General features: G+C 55.8%; 3 protein-coding genes across 9 annotated transcripts in view; 1 reads left to right on the top strand and 2 right to left on the bottom strand.

Annotated features, from left to right (window-relative positions):
* The window catches only part of LOC133159652 (titin-like), a 115,439-nt gene extending 96,703 nt beyond the window's left edge, over positions 1-18,736 (bottom strand). For both annotated transcript variants that reach the window (XM_061286868.1, XM_061286867.1), the window contains exons 1-34: positions 18,559-18,736; positions 15,854-15,973; positions 15,562-15,765; positions 14,696-14,983; positions 14,373-14,467; positions 14,125-14,276; positions 13,692-13,833; positions 12,987-13,049; positions 12,652-12,913; positions 12,196-12,241; positions 11,918-12,118; positions 11,588-11,730; positions 11,206-11,351; positions 10,638-10,865; positions 10,255-10,520; positions 9,765-9,985; positions 9,517-9,681; positions 9,039-9,207; positions 7,176-8,872; positions 6,608-6,889; positions 6,211-6,477; positions 5,810-6,082; positions 5,469-5,732; positions 4,949-5,209; positions 4,598-4,858; positions 4,075-4,338; positions 3,614-3,877; positions 3,167-3,427; positions 2,480-2,740; positions 2,176-2,317; positions 1,937-2,105; positions 1,453-1,687; positions 983-1,267; positions 751-864 (exon numbers count right to left, since the gene is read on the bottom strand). In XM_061286868.1, coding sequence (XP_061142852.1) covers positions 751-864; positions 983-1,267; positions 1,453-1,687; positions 1,937-2,105; positions 2,176-2,317; positions 2,480-2,740; positions 3,167-3,427; positions 3,614-3,877; positions 4,075-4,338; positions 4,598-4,858; positions 4,949-5,209; positions 5,469-5,732; positions 5,810-6,082; positions 6,211-6,477; positions 6,608-6,889; positions 7,176-8,872; positions 9,039-9,207; positions 9,517-9,681; positions 9,765-9,985; positions 10,255-10,520; positions 10,638-10,865; positions 11,206-11,351; positions 11,588-11,730; positions 11,918-12,118; positions 12,196-12,241; positions 12,652-12,913; positions 12,987-13,049; positions 13,692-13,833; positions 14,125-14,276; positions 14,373-14,467; positions 14,696-14,983; positions 15,562-15,765; positions 15,854-15,947 — 8,185 coding nt within the window. In that variant the 5' untranslated portion in view covers positions 15,948-15,973; positions 18,559-18,736. The remainder of the gene's footprint in view (positions 1-750; positions 865-982; positions 1,268-1,452; positions 1,688-1,936; positions 2,106-2,175; positions 2,318-2,479; positions 2,741-3,166; positions 3,428-3,613; positions 3,878-4,074; positions 4,339-4,597; positions 4,859-4,948; positions 5,210-5,468; positions 5,733-5,809; positions 6,083-6,210; positions 6,478-6,607; positions 6,890-7,175; positions 8,873-9,038; positions 9,208-9,516; positions 9,682-9,764; positions 9,986-10,254; positions 10,521-10,637; positions 10,866-11,205; positions 11,352-11,587; positions 11,731-11,917; positions 12,119-12,195; positions 12,242-12,651; positions 12,914-12,986; positions 13,050-13,691; positions 13,834-14,124; positions 14,277-14,372; positions 14,468-14,695; positions 14,984-15,561; positions 15,766-15,853; positions 15,974-18,558) is intronic.
* Positions 18,737-19,805: 1,069 nt separating this feature from the next.
* lacc1 (laccase (multicopper oxidoreductase) domain containing 1) lies at positions 19,806-22,183 on the top strand. 4 transcript variants are annotated; one of them, XM_061286889.1, is made up of 5 exons: positions 19,808-20,485; positions 20,617-20,795; positions 20,866-21,012; positions 21,247-21,463; positions 21,619-22,183. In XM_061286889.1, exons 1-5 carry the CDS (start codon positions 19,987-19,989, stop codon positions 21,984-21,986), a joined length of 1,410 nt encoding a protein of 469 aa, XP_061142873.1. In that variant the 5' UTR covers positions 19,808-19,986; the 3' UTR covers positions 21,987-22,183. The 4 variants fall into 4 exon arrangements, with proteins under 4 accessions (XP_061142876.1, XP_061142875.1, XP_061142873.1 ...); XM_061286890.1 differs by having other exon boundaries at positions 20,866-21,031; positions 21,619-21,966; XM_061286892.1 differs by lacking the exon at positions 21,619-22,183 and having other exon boundaries at positions 19,806-20,485; positions 21,247-21,612.
* Positions 22,175-25,858, bottom strand: LOC133159662 (TGF-beta receptor type-2-like). 3 transcript variants are annotated; one of them, XM_061286886.1, is made up of 9 exons: positions 25,698-25,858; positions 24,642-24,798; positions 24,126-24,346; positions 23,529-23,923; positions 23,216-23,389; positions 23,016-23,153; positions 22,669-22,810; positions 22,481-22,602; positions 22,175-22,410 (listed from the first exon to the last, which is right to left on the bottom strand). In XM_061286886.1, exons 1-9 carry the CDS (start codon positions 25,732-25,734, stop codon positions 22,207-22,209), a joined length of 1,590 nt encoding a protein of 529 aa, XP_061142870.1. In that variant the 5' UTR covers positions 25,735-25,858; the 3' UTR covers positions 22,175-22,206. The 3 variants fall into 3 exon arrangements, 2 of the variants coding, with proteins under 2 accessions (XP_061142870.1, XP_061142871.1); XM_061286887.1 differs by having other exon boundaries at positions 25,669-25,815; XR_009715723.1 differs by having other exon boundaries at positions 22,382-22,410; positions 22,481-22,800.
* Between the last annotated feature and the right edge of the window lie 458 nt (positions 25,859-26,316).

Here is a 26,316-nt window from a genome sequence, read left to right on the forward strand (position 1 = left end):
AGGAGACAAGCAGATCACAAGCAGAGTGACAAATTACGGTCGGAAAAGTTTGCGGCTGGATTGAGGACTCGAGTGCAAGGAAGCCAGTCATAAGGAGGAAAGAAAAAAGGCAGGCAAAACAAGGTCGCTAAGAGAGAAAGTCCGAAATCAGAAGAGCCAGAGTAACTAAAGCGAGAAAAGCCGCTCGGCTGGGCTGACAAGACGACGCGACGGGCCGACAAGGAACCAAGGAAAGCGGTGAACCGAGTGCAAACAAAATGGCCGGAGGACGAGGACACCACAAGTACTCGCAAAAAGAAGCCTGGAGAAGGGCCTTTTCCCGCCAGCCCCGTGTCAGAGCGTTCCATGTGGTCCACGTGCCAGGATGCACCCGGCTGGCCTGGTCCTCACCAGGACAAATCGGCTGTACATCTACATATCTTTAGGGGCTCAGTGGGCATCAATCCTGTGTGCATGGCAGTAGAACAACCTAGGCGCATCACTGCCTCGGGAGTCAGGCCAGTCCGTGTAGTCGTGCAAATCTGCGCACTACTAGAGACGAGTACGAGGTAGTGGCCCTCGGGTTGCTCTTCGCGCATGGCCAATCCAAACAGACAGCGAGTCGCTTTCAGTCATTCTTCGTTTCAGTCGTTTGAGTCAGAGCACGGCAGGCCAGTCAGGTGATATTGAAGTCGTCATCGTCGTGGGCTTTCACTTTCTTTCTTGAGCGAGACTACTGAAAGTGATCAACTCAGAGTCGCACCGTCCTACCTTTCCCAGACACGCGACACTCCAGTTGGGCCGCGTGTCCCGCAGTCGCCAGGGTGTCGTTCATGGGAGAAAGCAGAACCGGAGCAGGCACCTGGGGCGCGCCATCTTCAGGAACTGCAAGACAGGCAAGAAAAGCAACCACTTCATCGACCGGCAACAACAGACCGGACCGGACCGGATGCGGCTCCGGGCTCGCCAGCGACAAACGGACGAGTCCAGACGGCCGACAAACCTTCCACATCCAGCGATGCCGAGCTGGCGGCCTCTCCAAAGTCATTTTTGAGCTCGCAGCTGTAGATGCCGGCGTCCGCCGGGAGAACCTCCGTCAGCAGAAGCGTGTGCTCGTCTTGGTCATGCAGGAACTTGCAGGTGGCGCTGGCGCTCATAGCCTGGGAGCCTCTGTACCAGGTCACCCGAGGTGGCGGGAGGCCGCTCACCCGCACCAAGAAGCGAACCGATTTGCCCAACGTGGCTGTCTGGGCTTGCATGGGCTGGAGCACCTGAGGGGCTTCGGGTACTGGAGACGGACAGATGGACAGAGGAGGGGAGCGCCGTTAGGCTGGCTCCACACTTCGAGACCATCGGCTGCTTTGAAGGACTCTCTTTTTTTTCCTTCTGTAACGCAGCTTTTGGCTTGGCTCCCTCCATCCCCAGCCCAGGGGGAAGTTGGTCGCGATCAACTTCAAGAAGTGGCGCCCTTACGTCGCACATGGAGACTGACGGCCCTGCTGGAGTTCTTCCCGGCGACAAAGGCGTACTGGCCAGCATCGCTCCTGTAGGTCTCGGCCAGGCTGAGGCGGTGGAGCTTTCCGATGGCGACGTAGCTGAAGCGTCGGTCGCCCGGCAGCTGGATCTCCATCTCGTTTCGCAGCCAGCGACCCTCCACCTCGTCCTCGCTCACTTCAAACTCCAGCACGGCTGTTTGTCCCTCCACAACCTAAAATGGAGAAAAGGATGAGCGGAAGACGGTCGGGCTGAGCTCGAAATGTGATCGGTCGCCCCTTTTCCACTAAACTCGGAGTGGCAAATAGAAAACTTGAAGCGGGCCTGCCTCATCACTTAGTGAAAATTCATTTTTCAAATTCTATTCATCGACGAATAGACGCCGAATCGCAAGTTGAAGCCCCGGTCAAGGCCCACGGGAACGTTTGACGCCTTTGGCCTGGCCCAAAAGCAGAACACTCACAGTTACGTTTTTACTGGCGGGCTCCGAGATCTCGATGTCCCGTCCCTCCACCGACAGGTTCCCCTTGGACACGCTGGAGCCGGCTATGGCCGCGTACTCTCCGGAGTCAGATAGGCGGACGGACGGCAAAAGCAAGCGGTGTACAAACATCTCGGAGGTCATCTTGTATCTGCGGAAAATGTTTGCTCACAACGACTTTTCTGATGTTTGTTTGCTGGACGAAGGTCACGCTGAGCTACCTGTCGGACGGCTCCAGCTCCTGACCGTCCTTCATCCACATCACCTGGGCGTTTGCTTCGGACACCTCGCATTCAAAAGTTGCTTTCTTCTTCTCTGTGATCTTCAAGTCCTTCAAGTGTTTGCGGAATTCAACCACACGAGCTGACAGACAAAAACAAAGTCAGTGCACCAAATGCGGGGCAATTAAACAGCCTTGTCCGGCACGGCCCGGCCCTACGATCAGTCGGCGTCAGTCGGTCGGGGCAGGACTGTCGGCGACTAGACTGTCGGTGGGTAGCTGCGTCGGTTCCGTCGCAGGCTTACCTTCCACGTAGAGCTTTGCGACGGTGAGCGATTGTCCCGCGGCAAAGGCGTACTCTGCGCTGTCCCCAAAGTGAACGTTCCTGATGCTCAGCGTGTGCGTCTGCTGCTTCCGGCGAGCCTGGCATCGGTCACTAGAGCGGATCTCCACGCCGTTCTTCAGCCATCTAGAGGAGATGCCCTCGTGGTTGACCCGCACCTCAAACGTAACCGTGTCCTTCTCCTGAGCGTTGACGTCCTGAAGCGCGGCCAAGATGACGATGGCTGAAAAGGGTGAAAAAACACAAGGCATCACCATGGGCCTTTGGCAGCTCGTCGCCAAGTATGCCCTGACGGGGGTCCGAGCGGAACGTATCGACTGCCACGTGAAACTGGGATTCTTGATACTGCTCAAACAGTCTAACAGTCAATATGTGTCATTTTTTTCTTCCCAGCAGCTCAGGCCTGCGCTCGAGATGACGTTTGACGTGGAACCAGGCTGCCGTGAGCAGGAGCAGTCCCGAGTTCACCTTGCCAACCGGATGCGTTGCTTCACTTTCTAGCTCGGCGACGCGTCGTAGTGGTAGGCGCCAATGTCACGTGCTCTTCCGACACAATTCAGCGGCGCATCCACGTTTGGTGACTATTACGAATTGTAGACTGAAAGACCGAGAATTACAAAGAAGTAGAAGCAAACGTTTGACAACTCACGGCTGACGGCGAGCGTGGCCGACACGCGGTCCTCGCCGCACACAAAGGTGTACTCGGCCGAGTCATCCCTGCCGGCGTTGAGGATCTTAAGCTGGTGGAGCTTGCCCTGCACGAGCATATGGAACTTCTCGCTCATCTCCATCTCCACGCCGCTCTTCAGCCAGGCGGACGGCACGTTGAAGTGAGACACTTCGCACTCGAAGGTGGCCTCCTGGGTCTCGGCCACCGACGCGCTCTCCGGGGGTTTGGTCACGCGAAGAGCTGCGGCAGGAAGGGCCAAGGTCAACCGCTAATGCTAAGCGAGAAGCCGAATGTTAGCTTTCTACGTATTGTATACGACACACGGGCTGGCTTTCCACCAGGTTCAGCTTGCGGAACTAGACCGACACACAAACATGTCCGCACGCACGCCGCTGAGTGCATTCGGCGGTGGCTTGGGACACTTACACTCGACGATGAGGCGAGCGCTGCAGCGCAGATGACCGACCACCGCGGTGTACTCCCCCTCTTTGCTGCCATCGATATCCCTAACCACCAACTTGTGTGTCTTCTTCTCAGAGATAATCCTGTAGTGTTGGTCGGTCTGCAGCTCCTCATTGTTGAACAGCCACTTGACGGGAACGTCGTCCTCTGAGATGGTCACTTCGAACATCGCGGCGGTGGCTCCCAGAAGCGATGTGACGTCCTTGGGCTTCTTCAGGATCTTGATGGCTGTGAGGAACATGAGGTGCGATCAAAAGGATTCAAAGAAGACGTTGCACTACCGCGACTAGCCACAACGAAGCGGCAGTCTTGCCGACTTCACTGTACGGGAGAAGACGGAAAAAGCACTTAGAAAAGGACAGCAGAAGATTCTGCCTTTTGCCACCCAGGGGAACACGCCGCGCCGCTCCGCGCCAAGTGCTTACTCTCAACGTTCAGCCTGCCACTGGCCGACAGCTTGCCCAGCTTGAAGGAATAAACGGACTCGTCGTGTGCGGTGCAGTCGTTGATCTTCAAGGTGTGCACGGTGCCGCTGACGCTGATCTGATATTTGTCGCTTTGCTTGATCTCCACTCCGTTCTTGATCCACTGTGCTCCCCTTACGTTTTCGTGCGTCAGTTCCAGGCTGAACATGGCGTCTTGTGTCTGGACCACATTCAAGTTCTTTAGAGTCTTCCTCACCTTCACGGCTATGGAAGAAACAGAAGGTTTGTCCCAGCATTGGACTGGACCTGACTTAAGCATTCCTGGCCCAAAGTGACCTTCCCAATCGGACTGGTACCTCTCAATAGGTGGATCCAAGATCCCTCCCTCCCTCCCTCCCTCCCTCCATCCATCCATCCAGTCCTCGCTCCATCCATCCATCCGTCCGTCCGTCCGTCCATCCATCCATCCATCCCTTGTTCCAACCATCCATCCATCCCTTGCTCCATCCATCCGGTCAGTTACCTTCAACTTTGAGATTGGCCGAGGTCTTGGAACTTGCGATCTGGTAGGCGTACTCTCCGACGTCACTGGCTTTGGCGACGACGATGATGAGGCTTCTGACACGGCCGTTCACCCGGCTCAGGACGTTCTCGTTGAAGTCCACGGGCTGGCCGTCTTTCAGCCACTGTCCGTCCGCCGACGGGTTGGCGACCTCACACGTCAGCTCGGCCGTCTGCGAGTCAGCTACCACCGAGTCCTGAAGAGGCTTCTTGATAGCGCCTCCTGGTGACAGGGGAGATTGCCATTAGTTCCGCCACATCAACTTTTGCCACGTGAGGACTTGGAGGATTAAAAGGCCCAGCAAAGTCATACCAGAAACGGTGAGCAGGGCGGCACATGTCTTCTCGCCGGCAGCAAAGGCGTACTCGCCTTCTTCGTCCTTCATGGCATTTAGGACCGTCAGCATGTGCGAGGTGTTCTTGGACTCCATCTTGTATTTGCTTCCCGCTTTGAGCGGCTGCCTCTTGAAAGTCCAGAAGGCGTCGATACCGGGGTGAGACACTTGGACTTCAAAAGTCACGTTCTCCGACTCGGCGCACGTCCTGTCCTTCATCGGAACCACAATTTGGACAGCTGCGGACACCAGACAGTCCACGTTTGAGACATTTCTCTTTCGACAGCACAGCTGAGCAGGAGCCTATGGTAGCTGGCTTTGGGCAGGAGATATGCTATACACCCTGACGGGGCCAGCAGCCAATCACGGAGGCGCACGCCAATTACACTCTAACAACAAATGAAGGTAGCATTATCTCATCTTTTCACACATTCGGACGCGCTTCGCAAAGAACAAAACAACGGTGTCAACGAGCGCGAGCTTCTTTGCGCCACTTACTCTGCACAGACAATCTGCAGCCGGTGTCGGCTCGGCCCACCGCCAGCTTGTAGTAACCTTGGTCTGAGGCGAAGGTCCTGCTGAAGACAAGGCGCTGCTTGGCTCCCTTGGCCACCATCTGGACCCGGTCACTGGGCGTCAGCACTTGGTCGTCGCGATACCACTTGACCGAGCTGATGTCCTGAGCCGAGATCTTGGCCTCCAGAACTGTCTTGGTGCCTTCAACCGCGCTCGTGTCCTTGAGCGGGACCAGGATGCCGATTGCTGCGATGCCAGATGTTATTTGGCGAGCGCACGGTGAGCAACAGTGGTGAAGAACAGCAGTGAATCAGCGTACTTACTGTGGATAGTCAGCTTTGCAGCGGTGGAGATCCCCTGAGCGGGGACCGCAAACGTATATGTGCCACAGTCGTCCTCCCTGGCGTCTTCAACGAGGAGCTTGTGGACGTGTTTGTCGACGACCATGAGCACCCGGTCCGAAACGCTTACAGCTTGTCCGTCCTTCATCCAGGTACCTTCCACGTTCCCTTGAGAGAACTTGACCTCCATCTGAGCAATGTCCCCCTCGCAGACAGTCAGATCAGCGAGAGGCTGCATCAGAGTGACGGGACGAACTGAAAGAGAAAAGGGGCGCCGGTCACCTTTGGCTTTCCACCGGAGGAAGCAAAGTGTGGAGCGATGACATTGGGAAGGTGGGGACGGGAGAGAAGGCTGAGATCAAAGGGTGACTTGCCACACTCACATTTCATCTTGAGTGACGCGCAGGTCTTCAAGTCACCCACCGCGAAGGAGTACTGTCCCTGGTCGGCTTTGTTGACCTCTTTGACGGACAGGCTGTGACGTCCGCGCCGCGATGAAATGACGTGCTTGTTGCTCGGGGACAGCTGCTTGTCTCCAAAGAACCAGGCGCCCTGGGCATCCTCACGGGAAAGCTCGCACTCAAACTCTCCAGAGTAGCTCTCGGGCACCTCGGCGCTCTCGAGGGCTTTCAGGATCTCCAGTGGGGCTCCTGAAACGGCAAATTTGCACGCTTATCCGACCCGCGCCTCGACGACTTGACATCGTAGGCCTCTGTTGTGGGTCGTCCCATGAAAAGGTGAAAAAGTGCTCCACCTGATGTTTGCATGGAGGAAACCCACCTTCAACGTTGAGCTCGGCGCTGGTCCTGACGAGGTCGTCCTCTACCACCACGCAGGAATATTCGGCGGCGTCTCTCATCTCCAGCATGAGCACAGACAGGAAGTGGACTTTCCTGTCTGCGTGCATCCTGAACTTGTCTCCGGAGAAGATCTCCATGTTGTTCTTCAACCATTTGACTTTGACGAAGGGCTCGTTGGTTTCGCACTCAAAGGTGGCCATGGTGTCTTTCTCCTTGGCGTCGATGCGGTCCAGCTTCTGTGTGAAGCTGATGACTTGTTTTGCTGCAGAGAGAAGATTTGGGTCACGTTAAGTGGGAACTAGACTAAGCAAAGACCGGGAGTGCCATCCGCAAACACATCAATGTAGCCGGCGTGCGGGATCGGTCAGAGCAGAGGTGTGGCTCATTTTGGGTCCCAACAAGAAAAGGCATCTTGGCGAATGGCGGTTGGGAAATGCCAGAGGAAAAGCAATCGGAGCTACCAAAAGCCTCGTTGACCGCAAACAAAGCCGGTTTTGGAAAGTACGTATTTGCTGTTGCTCACCGTGTCCTACTCGATCGAGTCTCACCTTGCACCAGGAGGAATGCGTGACTGGAGGTTTCGCCAGCGGAGTTGGTGGCTTTGACCATGATGCTGGCCGAGTCCTCCGCCCGGACGTCTCTGATCACCAGCTCACACACGTGGTCTTCGGGCCAGAACCAATAAAGGCGCTCAGTCTTCTCTAGCTGAACGCCGTTTTTGAACCACTGGCATTCAGGTTCGGGTTTGCCGATGACCCGGACTCGAAACTTGACTTCCTCCCCTCGTGCCGCGGTCTGACTCGAGATGCGCTCCAGGATTTTGGGAGCTTCCATACTAGCTGACAGCTTGAGCCTTTCCGCTTGAAGCGGTTTGGCAGCCGTTTTGCCTGGCGCGGCGTCCTCTTTTTTCTTTTCTTCCTCCTCCTTGGCTCGATGCAGGAGGTCCTCCTTTGTCTTCCTCAGAAGATCCTCATAGGAGTCGTCTCGCTTACGAGACTTGAGTTCCACCGCCGTGATGGACTCGTAATAGCCCTCTTCTGTCCTGCGCTTGAACTTGCTCCTCAACTCCTCCGATTCCTCTGTGGCTTTTTCACGCACAATTCTCTGGGCTTTCTTGAGCTTGATGATCTCTTTCTGCCGACTGTCTTCTGGGGCTTGCTCCACCCTCACCACCTCAAATAGAGTCTTTCCAGCTTCGGGTTGAATCTCAGGCGCTCTGGGCTCCGGAGCCCGGCGAAGATGCGTCCTGAAGTCCTCCTTCTTCTGAATCTCCAGTTTAACCGTGTGCTCAGTCGAGCCCAAGTTGTTGTCCGCGGCCACCCTGACCTCGCCTGAGTCGTAAGACTTGACGTCAACGATCTCCAGGTAGTAGATGCCATCGTAACGTAGTCTGTAGCGCTTGCTCTTGCGGATGAGTTGTCCGTTGAGGTACCAGTTGACCTTGGGCGCAGGGTAACCGGTCACTCTGCAGCGGAATCGGGCCACGTCGCCTTCCAGCACTCGCGTCGGCTCGGGAAGCAGGACGATCTCGGGTTTGGTCTTTTCCGTCTGCTCGTCGGCGCCGCTCACCCCGGCCGGTCCGCCCTCGTGAGCCAGGCGCTCCATCTCTTCCAGCCGGTGCGCTCCCTTCCTCCCCTCGGGCAGCTGGCTCTCCTCCACCAGCCCCTTCTCGTCCTTGACGATGAGGGTGGCCGAGTTCTGGTCCGCTCCAAATTTGTTGCTGGCTCTGCAGGTGATGACGCCGCTGTCTCGCGCGTACGCCACCTCGTAGTCCAGACTGCAGTAGCCAAATTCGTTGATCATGCGCAGCCGGTTGGCGGCCTCCAGGGGCTTGCCGTCGTGGAGCCACTCCACCGCCATGGTGGGGTCGCCGATGGGGGTCAGCCTGCACTCAAAGTGGGCGGGGCCGAACTTCTTCATCCGAACCGAGCTCAGCTTCCTCTTGAACTGCGGTTTCTGTTGCTTCTCTTTGTCGTAAAGGTCTCCCTCCTCCCACTGCTCTTGGCCGTAGCGGAGATGCAGGGGCTCCAGCTCGGGTGCGGCGATCTCTTTGGCCTTGTAAGTTCCTTTGGTGATGATGAGCCTCCGCTCCGGCTGCGGCTCAGCATAGTCCATCTCCACGTTGACTCTGCAGCGGGTGGTGTCCCGGCCAGCTTTGTTGATGGCCGTGGCCGTGTACCACGCGCTGTCGGAAGCCGACACCGACGGAATCTGGAATCTCGCTTCTCCTCTGGTTCCTTCGATCCTGGAACACAGACAAAGCGTTTTCCCAACGATTGGAGAAAGTCGGGCGCAGCGATGACAATTTGCTTCGATCCTCGGGTCTTGGAAATAAACTTTGTGCTTCTTTGATAAAACAACAATTGACAACACAGCGACAATTTGGTTTCATGAAGTAACACGAAACATACTTGATATGTGGATGCTTGTGAGGTGTGACAATGTCACTATTTTTCAGCCAGACGATTTCCGGCAAGGGGTTGCCGATGGCTCTGACGGCCAGTTCCACCAGTGTTCCTTTCTTCACGCTAACGTTCCTCAGCCTTTCTGTGAACTGTGGACGCACCAACATTTCTTTGGCTGGAAAACAACCAGAAGATGGACAACTGAAGCAGCAACCACATCCAAAAGTTACAAATCTAACTACAATTCTATGAATCCCTCCTGACCGGCAGGACATCCCGTTACTCTGTGCTTTAAGCACCGCCTCCTGGCGGCCAGCAGGGATGAAGTAGAACGAAAGGTACGAATGTCACTCCACTTCTATGAATCCCTGCTGACCGTCAGGAGGCGGTGCTTAAAGCACTGAGTGACGGGACGTCCTGCCGGTCTGCAGGGATGAACTAGAACTAGAAGACAACAGCAGGCAGGCAGGCAAGAGACTTTTACCATCCACAGTGAGCGTGACAGAGATGGATGAGCGTCCGGCCCGGTTCTGAGAGACCACCGTCCACTCGCCCGAGTCATGCGGCACGGTCGGGGCAATGATCAGGGACTGAGTGCCGTCCTCTTTAATCACGATCTTGTGGGTGTAATCACTGACCGCTTGTTCTCCTGTGCAACACACACACCCACACTCATGTCAAGTCCGAGACAACATCATCAGAATAGTTTGCTTTGATCTGTTCGCTTCTCACCGTTGTGGAACCAGTAGGTGTCCGGCATGGGTCTGCCAACCACCTTCAGGTCAAATCTGGCAGTTTGCCCCTCGGAGCATCTGAGCGAGGTGGGCTTCACCACAAAGACGGGCTTGTAGAGTCTCCCCAGCTGAGCCTCGTCCGTGTCATCGAGCTTTCGGGCGGGAGAACGGCTGGGAGAGCGGCTGGAGGAGCGGCTAGGCGAGCCAGGAGACGCTGACCTTGACAACGACAACGGCACACGCTCGGAAGGGTTCTACCGATGGCATCAAACGTCATTTGACACTCTGAAAGGATTTCGGCTCGCACGCAAAGATCTCGCGCTTTGATCTAGCGAGCAGATATTTTAGTTCAAGAGGCAGCATCTATGACGCTGCACGGGTGCGTCGGAGCCGCGGTAGCATCTCGGCACCAGCATCGCGGCCTGGGCCATTGGCGCCGTACGCGTACGGATTTGGGTCTGTGGAAAAGGCTGTCAGCGCAAACATACCGGATCCTCTGCGGGGCCGGCTGCGGGGTGTACGTCTGGGGCGACGCGCTGCCAGAGGCCCCCACGTAGGGTTCCACGTAGGGCTCCACGTAGAGCTTCCCGGAGCTGACGGCGTTTCCCTTCTCATTGCTGGCCAAGGCGCTGTACACACCCTCGTCCTCGGGCAGAACCACTGCCAGTCGTAGGCTGGCACGGCCGTCCCGAAGAACCTCCGCCTGGTAGCGTCCGCCGGCATGGATGCGCTGACCGTCTTTGAACCAAACGATCTGTCCGTAGCACATTTTGTGACATGTGAACACGTGCATCCCGCTCCATTTCCATGGGTGTTGATGAGTTGAAGCAGACTGGGCAACCCGTTGTTTCAGTCGCGCCCGCGCGCTCACCTTGGGTGGCGGCACTCCGAAGATCCTGCATTGGAAGGTGACACCCATTCCTTCCACAATACGGTAGTTTTTCACCAGCGCGTCAAAGGCGGGCGCCACGGCCTCCTGGTCGGCGGCACTCGCCATCTGTTCGCTATCCTCTGCCAGCAGCTCTGCGTAAGTGATTCTCAGGACGCTCAGCTCGATCTCCTGCATGATGCGCTGCTCGATGATGGACAGGCGGAAATCCTGCAAAACAAGAAGGTCTGAGAGCCACTGCTGCGGACCGCCCGTCCTCACGAGATAGGCGACGTTGGCTTGGCGCCGGGCCGCCGACACCTTAGCATCTCCCGACTCTCTGCATCTACGGCAGCCTCGGCATACTGAGTTACTTTTCATTAGATTCGGTGGCGGGACTACCTGCCGCCTGCCCCTAAGCCTGCTCCTGTCTCCACAGCAACCTTTACAATTCAGAACCCCGCGACACGAGTCACCCCCACCTCCCAGATTTGGAAGTAGCCAAAGTTGTACTTTGTACAGCCGCAAAGGCATCGACTTGAGCGCAAATGCAACCGGGAGACCCTGCTACCTCTCCAGAGAGAAAGGTGGTGGTGGTCATTTTGTCCGTCACGGTCACGGTGGGGGCAACGTCTCCGACCAGGGGTTCCCGCACTGGTGCTTCCGCTCCCTTCTCGGAGGTCACCTCCTGTTTCTTTACGTAGGCTTCGTATTCATCTGAAGACGAGAAATTTGACAGGCTTCAGTTGCAATCAAATGCATTCAAATGGATGGATGCTGGCCTGTCCATGTGGACAGTCCATCATCCAAAGGTTGAACGGTAGCAACTGGACATCACGGGTCGGTTCGAGACCTCTCTCAGTTTTCAGGTCAGTTTTTTAAATTGTGCGAGAGTCCAGTAGGCCAAAGTAAACCTTTGCGGCCGACACGCTGTGCCTGGCTGTACAACGGACCTTCCTCCAGCAGCCTGGCGGTGGCAGAGGACTCTCCGAGCCGGTTCCTGGCAACGACGGTATATTCTCCGGCATCGTCAGCAAAAGTCATAGAGATGAGCAGCTGGCAAAGGCCGCTCTCCTTCTGGTAGGCAACTTTGTATCTGCAACACACACTTGATCACAGCCACCCACCCACTGCCTTGACCGTGCGAGCTCCGTGCCGGCTGCCCTTGCTGACGACCACAAGCCTTTGACAAGTCCGCACGCAATTCTCATCAAAGTTCCCGTGGCCGCGTTTGTTTTCATTTTCCATCTCTCTCAATTGATCAAAAGCCAGGACAAACTGACCTGTATCCACTGGTGAGCGGGACACCGCCCTTCTTCCAGACGAGCTGCGGGCGAGGGCTCCCAGCGACTTGGCATTCAAAGACGACGCTTGCGCCCTCCACCAGCTTCTGGACGCCGGGAGTCTTGACAAAGAAAGGAGCTTCGGCACAGGACTCTGACTCCAGCGCGCTCGCCTGGGTGACGCTTTCTTGCTCGGAGACTCTGCGAAAACATTTGAAGGACGCTCAGTCGGGCGGAGGCGCTAAGGCGTCCCAGAAAACTGGCGGCCGTCAACTCACGCCCTCTCTTCGACCTCCTCCTCTCGGCTCTCGATGTCCTCAGACACTGAAAATCAACGTCTACGTGAGAAGCGAACAATCAAAGCGTCGACTCACTGTTGATTTTTTGACTGTTTTTTGCAGATGATCGTATTTTGTTGATTTTTATTTGTTGACAAAAGCGTAGCTCGCGTGACTGTTAGCAGGACAATGTTATTTTAGGGGTGGGGCTAAACAGGAAACAACAGAATGGCAGTTGAGCATTTTGTCGAGCCCAAGATTGAAGGAGCAAGGCGGTGGCTCAAAGGCGGTTTGGTCTGGCAGCGAGCCAGCCTGCTGGAACGATCGCCTGTCACCTTCGAGTGCTTGACATTTGTAAATCTTGGAATTTGTCAATCAGGTCACGTGGGGTACATTGCTGCAATGCGGGTCATATTTGCGAGCAGCTGTGACTCCACCCCGGCCGGATGCACTGACCCTGGACGAGCAGGTAGCAGGAAGTGCTGACGGTTCCCGCCTGGTTAGTGGCGGTGCAGGTGAAGCGGCCGCTGTCCTCGGCAAAGGCCTCCCGGATCAGCAAGCGGGCGCAGCCGGCTCGGTCGTAGCTGATCTGGAAGTCCGCCGAGCTCTCGATCTTGTAGTCCTCCCGGAACCACATGATGACGGGGGCGGGTCGCCCGCCGATCTGGCACTCCAGGCTCACGGACTCGCCTTCGGTCACATTTGTATTCTTCAAAGCCTGAAAAAAGAACGGGTCACGTTCACAGGACTTGTGATTTCAGGCGCCTCTGACACCCGACTCTCTGACTCACAGAAAGCAAGACGGGCGGGACCGCGCCGTCTCCGGGGGGAATCGCGGCAATTTCTTCCGCCGTCTGGGGAAGGACGACAAACAAATCAATCCAACGCTCAGATACAGCCAACGCGACCGACCGAAGGAGGTCAAAAGGTTACCCGCGGCAGCTTGCAATTTTACACCAACTGGATAAAAGCACAATGGGCAGACATGGCTGGATCAGAGACTTCTCTGGGTTGCGTCCCCAACACAGACGGCGCCTCCAGACCAGCTACCCGCGAGGAACTCGACGCCATTGTGTGACTTGACGTTGGACCAAAACTTGCCTGGCTTGATATTTGCCGCAGTAACTTGGGAATTCCTTGAACCTCGACTGCGACCGCTTCGACCGAATGACAAACTTACTCTAAGGTGGCTACGGTGTGACGAGCATTTCTCTAGCGCAGGACAAAACAACATCTCAATATAGGGTCAGTCTCCATCACACATTTTGCCTAATTCCACGCGGGGTGACATCAAGCAATGGCATTTTGCAACTTTTAGCAACAAATGCCTGAAACAACTTTGCCTGAGGAGAAGCACCCGAGCGGGTTGTGAAACCTTGGCGCAACTCTCAAGCAATCATAATGGCGCCGTGTCCCCCAGGGAAGGGAGCTTTGTTACAGCCACGCTCCAGTCACGAGGCTTCCCTTCGCAAGAGAGTGTAAAAGTTTCCCCTCACCTGCGTGATGCAGATGAGCTGCTGTTCCCGGTCCAGCTCAGCCACATCGCCGCCGCCGCCGCCCTCGGTCAGCTTCCAGGAGGGAAGGACGTCGGCGCCGCCGTCCCCCAGCTCCAGTGTGCCCGTCGGGGACACGACGGCCCTGAAAGCGAGAGCCGCACTCATTCTGGTGAGTCCCGCGTGCAAAGACGTTTTTGCACAATTCTTCATTGATTTCATGAATGCGGCGTGCTATTGTTTTATTCTTTTTAATACATACATATGTACTACTATAGGCCAAAACAAACTTTCAAGGCAGTGTTATCCTCCCTCGCTTTAGATTTCAAAAGGCTTCCTGTGAATTCCTTTTTTCTTTGGGAGACAGTCCAAATGATTGGTCTCCAAGCTCGACTTGAACTCCCGACCCCCTCGGCCAAGAATCTCGGAAGCCTACCTGCCGGGCGAAGACGCGGGCGCTTTGACGGGTCTGACGGGCGACTGCCGCCGCCCCACCGTCACCCCGGCAATCGCAGCTTGGGGAGCCAGGAGCGCCGTCGACTCGGCACTCTCCACTTGCATCTCCATGGTGGCCATGCTCTGAAAACTCTGAGGGGGACGGCAATTGCACAAGCCGTGTTCTGATTTTGTAACACCTGACTGAAAATGCAAGGACCAAAGAACGGGAAGAACGGCTTTCTGTACCTGCTCCACCCCGGTCTGAAGACTCATCTGTGAGCCCGAAACCTGGGAACTGGAAAGCAGGGTCTTGGTTTTCTTGGCCGGGACCACTTCCTCGCCTGCAACGGCCAAAAGGTTCAAAGCTAAGCCGACAGCTCCTATTCAAAGTGCTTGGAGTGCGTCTCTACATTTGACTGCACTTTGCACACAGGTGAAGTTCATTTGACCTGCTCGTCGCCAACTGTTTTGCGATGGCAGCATTTCCAACAGGTGATCGAGCATTTCCAAGTACGCTCGTTGGCCTTTCTGCCAGTCACAAATATGAACCCTTAATGGCAAACACCCACCGTAAACCAGCAGCTCGGCGCTGGACAAGGCCCGGCCGCTGCTGTTGGTGGCCGTCACCGAGTAGGTCCCGGAGTCCTCCGGGAAGGCCTCGGCGATCAACAGACTGTACGAGTCGCCGTCTCGGATGACGGTGAAGTCCGCCGAGCTCTGGATTTCGGCTCCCTCGCGGTAGAACACGACGGCGGGCGGCGGGATGCCCGTGACTCGGACGGCGAGTCTCACTTGACTACCCTGCCGTACCGTCGAGCTCTGGAGTCTCTGAAGGAAACTGGGAGGTGACGTCTCCGCTGCACAGGGGCAAAAGTGCAAACACCGCGCTTCAGTCCCGGACAGGCAGATTCAATCAGCGCGGGTCCCACGGCTGTCCCTGCAACAAGCGGCTTTAAAAGGTTTGAGTTGAACTGACATCTTGAGGAAAACAAGGACTTTGTGTCCAGTCGGTCTGAGGACTTTGAGACCATACGAGGTCTTGAAAGAGATGAGGCTACCTTGAAAGGGACAGTACAGGAGTCAAAGACTAGCTGAGGCCTTGCCGGGGACATTTACTCTTCCAGATGCTTCAAGACAACCTGAAGTTCTGAAGGGAACAAAGACTACTCCAGTTGTTTGAGGGAACATCGATGAGTTCAAAGAGCACCTGAGGTTTTGACATACAATAGTCCAGAGGAGCTAAAGACTATGAGTGATCTTGAAGGAGCAAAAAAACTACCTGGGCTCCTTGAAGTAAGTCCAAAGATCAGTGGCGGCTTTGAAGGCAACGCAGAGTTAAAGACTTATCTGATGTGTGCAGGGGAACGTCAACTAGGTCAGAGGTGCTTTAGGAGCGCTGGAAGGGGGTGAGTACCGACTTAAGACAGGCTCTCACCTGTAACCACGAGTTCTGCGGTGCTGGTGGCTTGTCCGGCTCCGTTGGTGGCCCGGACGGAAAACCTCCCGCTGTGCGTGGCGTTGACGGCGTCGATGCTCAGAACAGCGTGGCCTTCACTGAACGAGATCTGAACGCCGGGCAAGGCGGCGGCAGACAGGACCTGGCCGTCGCGGAACCACGACACCTCGGGAACCGGAGCACCTGGGCAGGTGGGACGGGAAACGGGGTCAGACGGCGAGCTCCCTTGCGGTTGGATGGACGGGCGGGCGGACGGACGGGTGGGCCTTACCGCTCACTTGCGCCTGGAACGAGGCGGCACTACCCTCTAGTGCCACCACGCTCCGAAGCGGCTGCGTGAAAGTCGGCGCCTGCTGGGTCGACATCTTCTTCTCCTTCTTGGCTTGGCAGCCTGCAGACAAAGGGAGCAGGATGCAAATTCCTTTTTTTTTTTGGGAGTCTGTGAAAATCTTCCTTAACAAGCCAAATGTGCAGTCCATTGACCTGTTGCTTTCATGGTGCTTAACAGTATGAAAAGCATAGCTACATGCTGCAGTGACGGCTACACTTTCCGGAGTTGGTCAAAAAGAAATCCCTGACTTTGGATGATGCGCTTTTGCCCCTTGCTGCTTTAGGTCGTTGGCACCTTTATCTGCCACGGACACGTAAGTGCCTGCCTTACACGTTAAGCACTCAGCTTCATACGGACCACGACCCTGGCGAAAGCACGCACTTTTTTTTTTTTTAATTCCTCCGTAAAGGTGCATTTTCGTTTCGCCATTGTTTGTATACACTTGCTGGCAAGCACTCGCCTACTTCCTCCTCATACACACACACACACACACACACACGGCTAGATTTGAGGAGAAGGGTGTGACTTATTTGCGAACGATTACAGAGAAATGAAAAGTAGGACATGTCTGGGGAAAAGAGGACGTCTGGTCACCCTATGTTACTTGGCATCGTTAGGTGGTCTGGAGAGAAATCCCTGACGAAACATTTCTATTCCTCCCATCAATCACTAGAGGTCTCCCCAGACCACTGCGACCCACTAGTCCATTTGGAAAGTCATTTCAATACGCATAGTAGGCCAATTGTAGCACTTTAATTAATAACATCTTATGTATTGTATTCCCTTTATAGGTCATTTCTTTAGTCGAAGACCGATTATGCTTATTTGTTCAAATGTGACGTGTCGTTAGATATCGTGCGTATTCTAATTGTTATTTTACATTGCACACTCTGCTATCTGCTACCGGTTATGTTCTACCAACGCTCATTTCTCATCTGCCACCTGTACATCTGGAACATTTAAAGCCCGAGTAAAGAAAGCCAAGCCACCAAAGCATCGCATCTTTTATTCTGACCCATCATGCACACTGTATACGCGCACGCGCGCCCGCGCGCACACGCACATACACAGACGTAATGATTGAGCGAAATAGCTTCCCCAACACTTGACAAACTTTATGTTCATTTTTTTTCAAGTGCTTTAGGTTTCCGTTTTGAATTTGCCACTCGCTGGAAGGCACGCGACATTCGTTAGTATGTCCACCAAGTGTTACGCGATGCTTATTGTGACTTATGTCAAAACTGTGTTTATACTCGAAGCAAAAGCAACATGAACGTCAATCACTTCGAATAAAGACGGTTACGGCTGGCCTGAAGCGCAGAGAGCTGCGCGGGCGGGTTCGCGGCTGGCTCCACTTGAAACGACGCCACGTCAACGTCACTGCTCGCAAACACACCGCCGGCGTCGAGCGTCCATCCCGTTCGGACTCTCCCGAAAGAGCCGTAAAAAGTCCGCCGACGCCGAAGCGTTTCTTCTTGCTGCAGGCGAGCTAATGTAGGACCGAGGTCCCGCTGAAGCCGCTCCAATTAGTGTCAAGTGGGAGCAGCTGTTAACCTCCCCGCAATTGGCCGGCCCGACCGTCTTGGGGGCTGGCGAGCCGCTTTTGAGCTCCGCCCCTTCTTTTCAGACAACACTAACATTTTTCTTGGTAAATTTCAAGAATGTATTCATTGAGCGTTGTTGTTGTGACAATGTGCGACGAGTCCAATTGGACGCATCAGCAAAGTTCTTTGCTGGCAGACGAGCGCAACAGCTGAGCGCCAGTCAGCCACAACGCTGTCACAGCCCCCCCACGGTTATAAATACTTTGAGGGGACGGGCCACGGGTGACGGGCGGTGGCAGCTGAAGGAGGCCGCGTTCCTGACTGCCTGCCAGGATGTCAAAAAAAACCCGACCTCATTACACACCAGGGCAAAACACGCATGCGGGCTCCAGTCTATGTTGTCATGCTAAGAACATGAAACAGCGGCACGTCTTGGGATCGATGCGAACTCTTCAATGTGACATCGTGACGTCACTTCACTTTGCCGTGTTACAGTGCAACCATTTCAACAAAGTAACGTTTATTTCTGATCCACGTATACATATTCTGACCGGAATAAGGTTTGTTTGGAACGCGCTCGTAAATGTGTCAGCGCAGTCCAAATCAACTCAAGTCCCCAGTCAAGTTTGAGAGGCTCCGCTCCCTTCTAATGATGACATCGTTTTGCTGCGCTGTGCATCTTCAGCCGGCTGACTTTGAGGGATCGGGATGGCCGAGGCCCCATTTTGCCAACATTTAGGAACCCTCAAGAACTCGATTGGATTGGAATTGTTGATGCGGGGCACGAAGCTCTCGACGCACGCGAGGAGGCCCAATCCAAACGCTGCTGATGCTTAAAATAGATTTTTGGATTGACAGGCAGCATGTGGCGCATATCTGCGGGAGGGGGAGGGGGCGCACAAGTGACGATTCCCTTAAAAAGCCATCGGCCCCCGGCTGGGACCCCAACCTACCCCCTCCCTCACCTGAGCTATTTTGGGTTTTGTCAAAGATGCCGCATGCCTCCTGAGCACCAAACCAGCCAAAGCGAAATGAATTGAACTCCACAATTGTGCGTTTGCACGGTCGGCCCGGGCTAATTGGGGTCCGGTTGTTACTCACGTGAAAGGCCGCCCGCTGGTGTTGGGACGGAGCCCGCCCCCCCTGATGAAGCCGAGCAGCTTCTCGATGGTCCAACTTTGTCCTCACAGACGGGCCGCTTGCTGGACGCCCCCTGAAAAGACAAAACTACACCCCCGTGTAGTCTTCCAGCCGTAGTAGGCTGGGAATTAAAACTGCTCAAGGGGGGCGAGCTCGCTGTCACCTTCTTATACCCGGAGCCCCCCGTCTATTCCCACCCCCGAGTCTTCTCATTGGCGTAGCAAGAATGCATCATGGGATATGGAAGCCACCACTTATTCAACCAACCCCACCCCCTAAGGGATGTTTTGTAGACATAGGAAGTGGCTCGAGGTCGCAGAGAAAAAGGAAGCTCAGGTTTTGGCTGTCTGTCCATCAATGTTGATTGACTGTTGCCCAAAATAGGCTCAGGCTTGCCCAAAACTCAACTTGATCGCCTGCGAGTTGCGCTTCAGCGTTGCCTCAACTTCAACCTGCCTCCGAGAAATGTGGACGGTGTGTTTGCGCGTGACAATGGCAGGGGGCGCTTTGTGCGTACCTGCTGCTTTGGTTAATCCAAGTGATCAGTGACAACGGATTTGATACTTTCACGCTTTTCTGCTTTCAGCTATAGCAAGGAAATAAAAAGAAATAAATAAAATTATAAATGTCATAATAAAATTCACACTAATAATAAGGCGGCTCGGTGGAGCACTGGTTAGCACGTCCGCCTCACAGGGAGGTGCGGGTTGGATTCCACCTCCGGCCCTCTCTTTGTGGAGTTTGCATGTTCCCCCCGGGCCCGCGTGGATTTTCTCCGGGCACTTTCCTCCCACGTCCCAAAAACATGCTTGGTAGGCCGATTGAGCACTCCAAATTGTCCCTAGGTGTGAGTGCGAGTGCAAATAGTTGTTTGTCTCCGTGTGCCCTGCGATCGGCTGGCAACCGGTTCAGGGTGTCCCCCGCCTACCGCCCGTTGACTGCTGGGACAGGCTCCAGCACACCCGCGACCCCCGTGGGGACTGAGCGGTTCAGAAAATGGATGGATGGATAATAAAATAATATATAATAATATTTTATTTAATAATAATAAATAAATAAATAAGTAAATGAATAACATTAAAAAATATATACTGCCATCTGAAATATATACTTTGTCATTGCTAGCAGGCAACAGGGGGCAGTGGCACCTGCACGGGACAAAAACAACGCTTATGGTCACTTTGCCGAATCTTGGTGTGGGCGCATGCGCGCGCGTCTGGGAGCGCGCTTAGTGAGGGGAAGACTCTTCCCGTTTGTCTCGTCATCCAGAGCGTGGCGGAAGAGGAAGCCAAAAGTTATTATTTTCCTTTCGCTTTCCTTTGAGGCTTTTGTTTCACGAGGGAGGGAGGGCCTGGCTCCCTCAGACGCTCAGACTCACTTGCCGGCACCATGAGCGAATCGGCGGCAGCGGTGCTGTTGGATTTCGCGCACGCCTGCCGCTGCGGCTGTACCGAGCGGCTGTTCCGGGAGGAGGCCGCCGTCGCCACTGCAGACACGCACCTATTGGTGCTGTGCGCGGGCTCGGCCCGCAGCGCCGTCGTGGACGCGTCGGTTCGCGCGTGGAGCGGCCGGGGGGGAGCGAGAGTGTTGCTGGACTGGCGCCCCACAGCCGCGTGCGCGTACCGCCTCAAGCGGGCGGCGGACGAGGCCGGCGTGCTTTGGCTGCGCGTCATAACTAGCCCGCGGGGGCGCGCGCTGCTGCTCGGCTACGAGCGCGCGCTCTTCACGGCCCTCTACAAGTTCACGTACCGGCTGGGCTGCGGCCCGCGGCCTCTGCGCGGCGCCGACACACCTGTCCGAGAGGTGGAGGGTGACGTCACGGTCCTGCTGCAGGCACTTCCGGCGGTGGGCGGGGCCATCCGGCTGCTGACGTCGACGCTGATCCCAGGTGAGCGCTCGGGACACGTCGATTGAGCGTGTGTGCGCTGCCGTTGCCTTGACGGATGGAATGATCAAAAGACTCGGAGTTCATCTTTCGCCTCGGTGACTTTGCGGGCGCGCTGTCTCCCTGTGCCTAAGAGTGCTTCGGCCACGGCTTCAGCACGCGTGCAGGCGGTGTGTCGCTCGTGCCCACCTTGTCGTCGTTGAACCTGTTCAGCAGTCCCAGGAGACAAGACTCAGCGGCCCTGGTCAACGAGAACCGACGCCGCCTGGCGCTACACGCCGGATTTTACCCGCGCCCGCTACAGATGCTCAAGGTTGGTACGTGCAGAGTTCTGTTGTCGGTCCTCCGGGCTCTTCTGAGCAAAGAGGCCCGTCGCGGCGCAGGTGGAGCATTCCAGACGTGTGTGGGTGCTGGGGAAAGCCGAGCCGGAGCGCTACGACGCGGCGGTGACGGACCAGCCCGGGGCAGTCCTGGCCGCGCCGGGCGCCGACTGCGTCCCAATGCTCTTCGCTGATCCCGTGGCCAAAGCGGTAGGCGTCGCTCACGCAGGTATACGACGTAGCCGGCGTGCCCAACCTCGTAAACATGAGACAAACAACGCGCTGAGCAAAGTCACATTTAGTGTTCGCTGATCCAGTTCACGCGTTCCTATGAGGACATTAAAGTAGTAAATTGACAAACACCATTGTCCGTCCGCATGTTAGTTGCTAATAAAGTTGTGTGTAATGCCAATGACGCTAAGCTAAGCTAAGGGTCTCTTTTAGGCTGGAGAGGAACGCTGCTGGGCGTCGCCACGGCAACGGTGTCGGCCATGGCGACCGAGCTGGGCTGCGTGCGCACCAACATCCGTGTGGTCTTGGGCCCCTCGGTCGGGCCGTGCTGCTTCGCGCTGGAGCCGGAACAGGCCGCCCGCTTCCGGCCGGACTGCGTGCGCCGTTCACTGTCGCGCAGGCCCAACGTGGACCTCCGACTGGCCAACAGGTGCCCCTGCGTAGCTGCTCTTCCGCTGGTCTTTCTGCCACCAGATCCTCTTCCTGCTCGCGTTCTCCCCATTTTTTTTTTATCCTTTTCCTGCTCCTCCCTCTCCTGCCTGTTCCCTGCTCGCTCATCTCTCCTGGTTGGCGCGCGTGTGGCAGGCTGCAGCTGGAGGAGGCGGGCATCCCGGCACTGCACATCCAGGACGACCCCGGCGTGGCGCCCTGCACGTCGTGCCACCCGGGAGACTTCTTCTCGCACGTGCGGGACGGAGCCCACTTTGGCACCCAGGTGGGCTTCCTGTGGCTTAAGGAGGAGGCGGTGGCCGTCGGCAAGGCTTCCTCGGGACGCTTGCGAGACTGAAGCGCCGCTTTGGCGAGACCGAAGCGCCGCTTTGGCGAGACCGAAGCGCCGCTTTGGCGAGACCGAAGCGCCGCTTTGGCGAGACCGAAGCGCCGCTTTGGCGAGACCGAAGCGCCGCTTTGGCGAGACCGAAGCGCCGCTTTGGCGAGACCGAAGCGCCGCTTAGCACCTAGCAACCACTTAGACGCATCCTCAGCTTGCCGTTTGTGCCGTTTGGAGTCACGTTGATGTCTACTGGGGTTTGTGTTTCATTGTGCTCCCGTGGACTTTTGAGACCTGTCTGTTCTCGGCTTTGAAAGCAAGTTTGTGCATGCGCGGGGCTGATACAAACAAACAAAGTGCTTTAAAACCTCATTTGAACCATTTTGATTCTCGACTGCTTTTAATCATGTTGCCATCATTTGTTTGTGACTTTCCTTTGTATTCTGACTTCGGGCCAGGATATTTGGCCCTTCCTCTTTCAAGCGTACTTCTATGGGTTCCCGCCTCCCGAGGCCGCGCATTCGCTCGAGCACACAGTGCGCCGTGAGGCGTGCCTCGGGGTCGTGGTCCCAGGACTCTGTAACTGTCTGCCAGTAGACGCTCATCCCCTACGGGAGCGGCATCAGCGTTAGCAAGTGGCAACAAAGAAGAGCTGGGCGTCGCCACCGCCACGCCTACCTGATGCCGCATCCATCTCGGCGGGATCTCGGGGCGCCCCCTGAAGACCAAACGGCGCATGGCATCCACGCGCGGACATTGGCTCGTCTCGTCACCGAAGGGCGGTGTGTAGCTGCCTACCTCTGCACACACGCACACTCACTCGCCATAGGTGCGCCGCAATAAGATGTGTCGTTGCGGCGGCTCACCTCCGATGGCCCAGCACCGCGAGGCCATCTCCCAGAGGACCAGCGCCATGGAGTAGACGTCCATCTGCTTGAAGGACTCGCCATCCTCCAGGTTGATGCGGGACTCAAGCGCCTCCGGGGACATGTAGCGAGCTGTGCCCACCTCACAACACGCAAAACACGTCAACGTTACGCCACCTTGGTTCAAATAACATCTGCGTGCGTCGCATCGTGACACAATAGAATGTCTTGGCTCTCGTCGTGCGGCCGGTATACGTGGAGATTGGGCTCTCCCATCATGTCGACGTCACGCAAGCCAAAAGGGTCACGTCGCGAGGCATCGCTCGGATTCCGCTCGGCGAGGTTACCTGCCCGCTGTTGGCCAAGTCGTCCGCGGTGAGCTCAGCGTGGAGTTTGATGGCCAGGCCAAAGTCGCACAGAACCACGTCGCCGTCGTCCTTCAGCAGCACGTTGCTGCTCTTCACGTCTCGATGAGCCACCGACACCTGAAAGGCACGCGCATCCCGTTAGACACGGCGTCCTGAACTTAACCCACGTGCGTGGTTACCTTTGGCGCCCCCAGCGGCCAGAGGGTGTCACTGTGCAAGTGCGCCAGGCCGCGCGCAAGACCCGTCGCCATCGTAACCAGCCGCTCCCACTCCAGCACGTTGGCCGTCAGGAAGTCTTGGAGGTTGCCCAACCTGTGATAGGCCAGCAGCAGCCAGTAGGCCCCGCCCCTCACCTGTTGAGCGGCAGATTTAACGTGCTCATCTCAAGTAGCATCTTTCCTGGCACTCTTTTAGTCAAGTAGCACATTGACTTTTGTCTCCACTTGTACCCAATGCAACACCTGTAACGCAACGTGTCATGTGACGTGTCACCTGCGCCCCCAGGAAGGCGATGACGTTGGGGTGCCGCATCCCGCCGTCGGCCAAGATGGAGCCCTCGTGCCTCCAGGAAGCCGCTCGCGCGGCAGAGAAAACCTTCACCGCCACCGCCGAGCCACTGTCCCGACCCTCGTCCTGCGGCCGGGCCCGCCACACCTGCGCAAAGCGGCCGCCGCCCACTGCTGCCTCCAGGCAAACCGGCATCCTGACAACCTCCGGACTGTTTTCTCCCATCCGGACCGGCCCCGGCGACGAGGTCGCCGGACGCTCCCGGGGTCTGTTTTTGCCACAGCGGCGCTCACGGGCTCTGTAGAGGGCGGCGGCTATGACCAACGCCGGGACGGGCGTGAGCAAGCTGACCAGGACCACCCGGACCACAGAAGAGAACCCTGAATAACGGCAACAGTGTGAGGACATCTCTGACGTCATCGCGAGGCCACGTCGCCAGGCACGAGCCTTTACCGGGCTACGTCATTTGAACTGGCGTCTTCTGTATTTATCTTAGTTAGCATCTTTGTTGGTTACTTTGCCGGCTTATGCGGTGACCGGTGAGCATCATACGCATGTTGGTCAGCGCATGTCATAGCTCACCGTTAGCGCGGCGGCTGCGGCGGAAGATGAGTTTGTCGTTGCACTCGTGCCGGCCCTGGCAGGCGCACACCTTCAGCCCCCCGTCTGTCACCCCCGGCGCGGTCATGCGACACTCGTGGGACGCGGAGTTGAGCAGAGGCTCAGCCCCCGCCACCCCCTCCAGCGGCAGCGTGGGATCGTGACAGGCGGTGCGCACCGACACGCTGCCGTTGGTCTGACGCCTGCGCACGAGGAGCACCGCTGCGTTAGCTAGCGCGCGTGTTCGGCTCAGCCGTTAGCTTCAAGATTCAAGAATTTTTATTGGCCGTGTTTGAGCATGCCAAACAAGGAATTTAACTTCAGTACATCTCAGCCTCTGTTCAACATTTAGGTGACTAACAACACTCAGGACATGTGCGAAAATTGACAAATATTCGCAAACATCCCCTGATCTTAAACTTGCGAGCCCATTTGGCTTCATCGGCCCTCGAATGATGTCGTGCGTGTATGAAGTAGCGTCTTAGCGTGTCAACTCACCAGAGGGCCAGGCAGATGTCGTGCGGGGAGGAGCAGAAGGAAGATAAGGAGCAGTTGGAGAAGCAGATGCGCTCCCCGTGGCCCTCCTCACACGTCGGACTGCTCGTGTCGCACCACATGCACACGTTGAAGTTCAGATGGCCGCCAATCACAGCCGCTAATCGCAACGACAAGGTTAAGGAGGGATGGATGGAGGGATGGATGGATGGAGGGAGGGAGGGGTGGTTGGATAGACAGATGGACAGACGGATACCGAGTCTCTTCTGGGCTCAATTACTTTTGCACACTTATTTTGTTGGATTTGCGTTTGTGAGGTCAAAAGCGTTCCCTGCTTTGACCGTCTCCCCTGCCTAGAAAGGACATGTCTAGAAAGGCTGCACGGCAAGCTGTCGCCACTGGCAGACCAGAAAAGCTCTGCAGAAAAAGATCTAGCCCCTCCCCTTTCAAACAAGTTTGCATGTTGCACATACACACACACACACACACACACACACACACACACACACACTGGCCTCCTTTGTCTATGGAGACAAGACCGACTGGCACTTAACTGCACAAAAAGATGCGTGTGCGTGCCAAATAAACACACACAAACATTTTTCAATCCTATCCTATCTAAAAACAAAGTGAGGCCCAGAAGCAAGGTCGAGAGCAAGCAGAAGCTGCATCATTTGAATCAGGTGTGTGCAGGGAAACACGCCGGAAGCCACGCAGGACTCCGGGAACCAGGGTTGAAGACCCGGCCGGGGTCTTCTCGCTCTAGCGTAGATGCTTACAGTCCAAGTGAATAGCAGAGAAGAGTCCCAATAACCCAATAACAGAGCTGTACGATCGCTCAACAGCTGAGAGGTTGAGCAGCAGAGAGATGGCTGCATGGAAGTTGCGGCTGCAGCGCGTGCACACACGCGCACGCACACACACACACACACGCCGAGTTGAGATCGAATGCAGCGCAGAGAAAGATCAGGGAAGACCTGAAGAAAGCTTTACTATTATGACGCTCCCCCCCACACAACAGAATACTCACGAAAAGTGGCGTAAAGTCACACAACTCACAGGTGATGATGACGATGATGAATTTGTTTCTCCACATGATGGAGATGTTTTAAGTCGAGAGGTACAAACACCAGAGCGGCGTGCACGCAGATGTTTTGCATCCAGATGTGAACAAGGCCCGCCCATACGCCCGCGGCAGTCGCTTGCCAGCCATTGGTTTTGGCCTCAGGTGACGTCACGAGCAACGCCGAACGGCTCACTGACGCCAACTTAACGTCCTCGTTTTAAAACAATGATTACAATATACGTTTGCAAAACGTGTTTCCAGTTACAATTTCATTTGATGAGTCGAAACATTTAATCCAACATTTGCACTATTTCAATACTACCTTGATTTCTTGAGAAGTTTCCCAGTTGTGATTTTCCTTTTTTATTTAAATTATTCTGTTAGGTTCGGCGTGAGATATATTGCTTTGCTTCCCTCTAGTGGCTCTTTAGCGTAATTATTTTCCCTTTCGAGTCCAGCCCGGGGGCCAGGTCAGACACAGAGCTGAAGAACTTGACACGAGCCATCCTGTTAGTCGTGCACAGAGCTAGTCTGTTCCAAGCTTCCTCGTGCACACGGCCATCATAAAACTTGTGTTTTCTCAAAGTTTCTTCTCGCTCTTTTACATCACCC

This window comes from Syngnathus typhle, linkage group LG9 (genome assembly GCF_033458585.1).
Source record: "Syngnathus typhle isolate RoL2023-S1 ecotype Sweden linkage group LG9, RoL_Styp_1.0, whole genome shotgun sequence".
Classification (NCBI taxonomy): domain Eukaryota; kingdom Metazoa; phylum Chordata; class Actinopteri; order Syngnathiformes; family Syngnathidae; genus Syngnathus; species Syngnathus typhle.

Excerpts from the sequence above, each read along its gene's own strand:
- LOC133159662 (XM_061286886.1), bottom strand. The coding sequence starts at position 25,734 with ATGTGGAGAAACAAATTCATCATCGTCATCATCACCT. Across the intron at positions 23,390-23,528 it reads TCGCCTTCCTGGGGGCGCAG|GTGAGGGGCGGGGCCTACTG; the intron begins GTGACACGTCAC and ends GCCGCTCAACAG. Across the intron at positions 22,411-22,480 it reads CGAGATGGATGCGGCATCAG|GGGATGAGCGTCTACTGGCA; the intron begins GTAGGCGTGGCG and ends CCGCTCCCGTAG.
- lacc1 (XM_061286889.1), top strand. The coding sequence starts at position 19,987 with ATGAGCGAATCGGCGGCAGCGGTGCTGTTGGATTTCGCGCACGCCTGC. Across the intron at positions 20,486-20,616 it reads GACGTCGACGCTGATCCCAG|AGTGCTTCGGCCACGGCTTC; the intron begins GTGAGCGCTCGG and ends CCTGTGCCTAAG. Across the intron at positions 20,796-20,865 it reads GCCCGCTACAGATGCTCAAG|GTGGAGCATTCCAGACGTGT; the intron begins GTTGGTACGTGC and ends GTCGCGGCGCAG.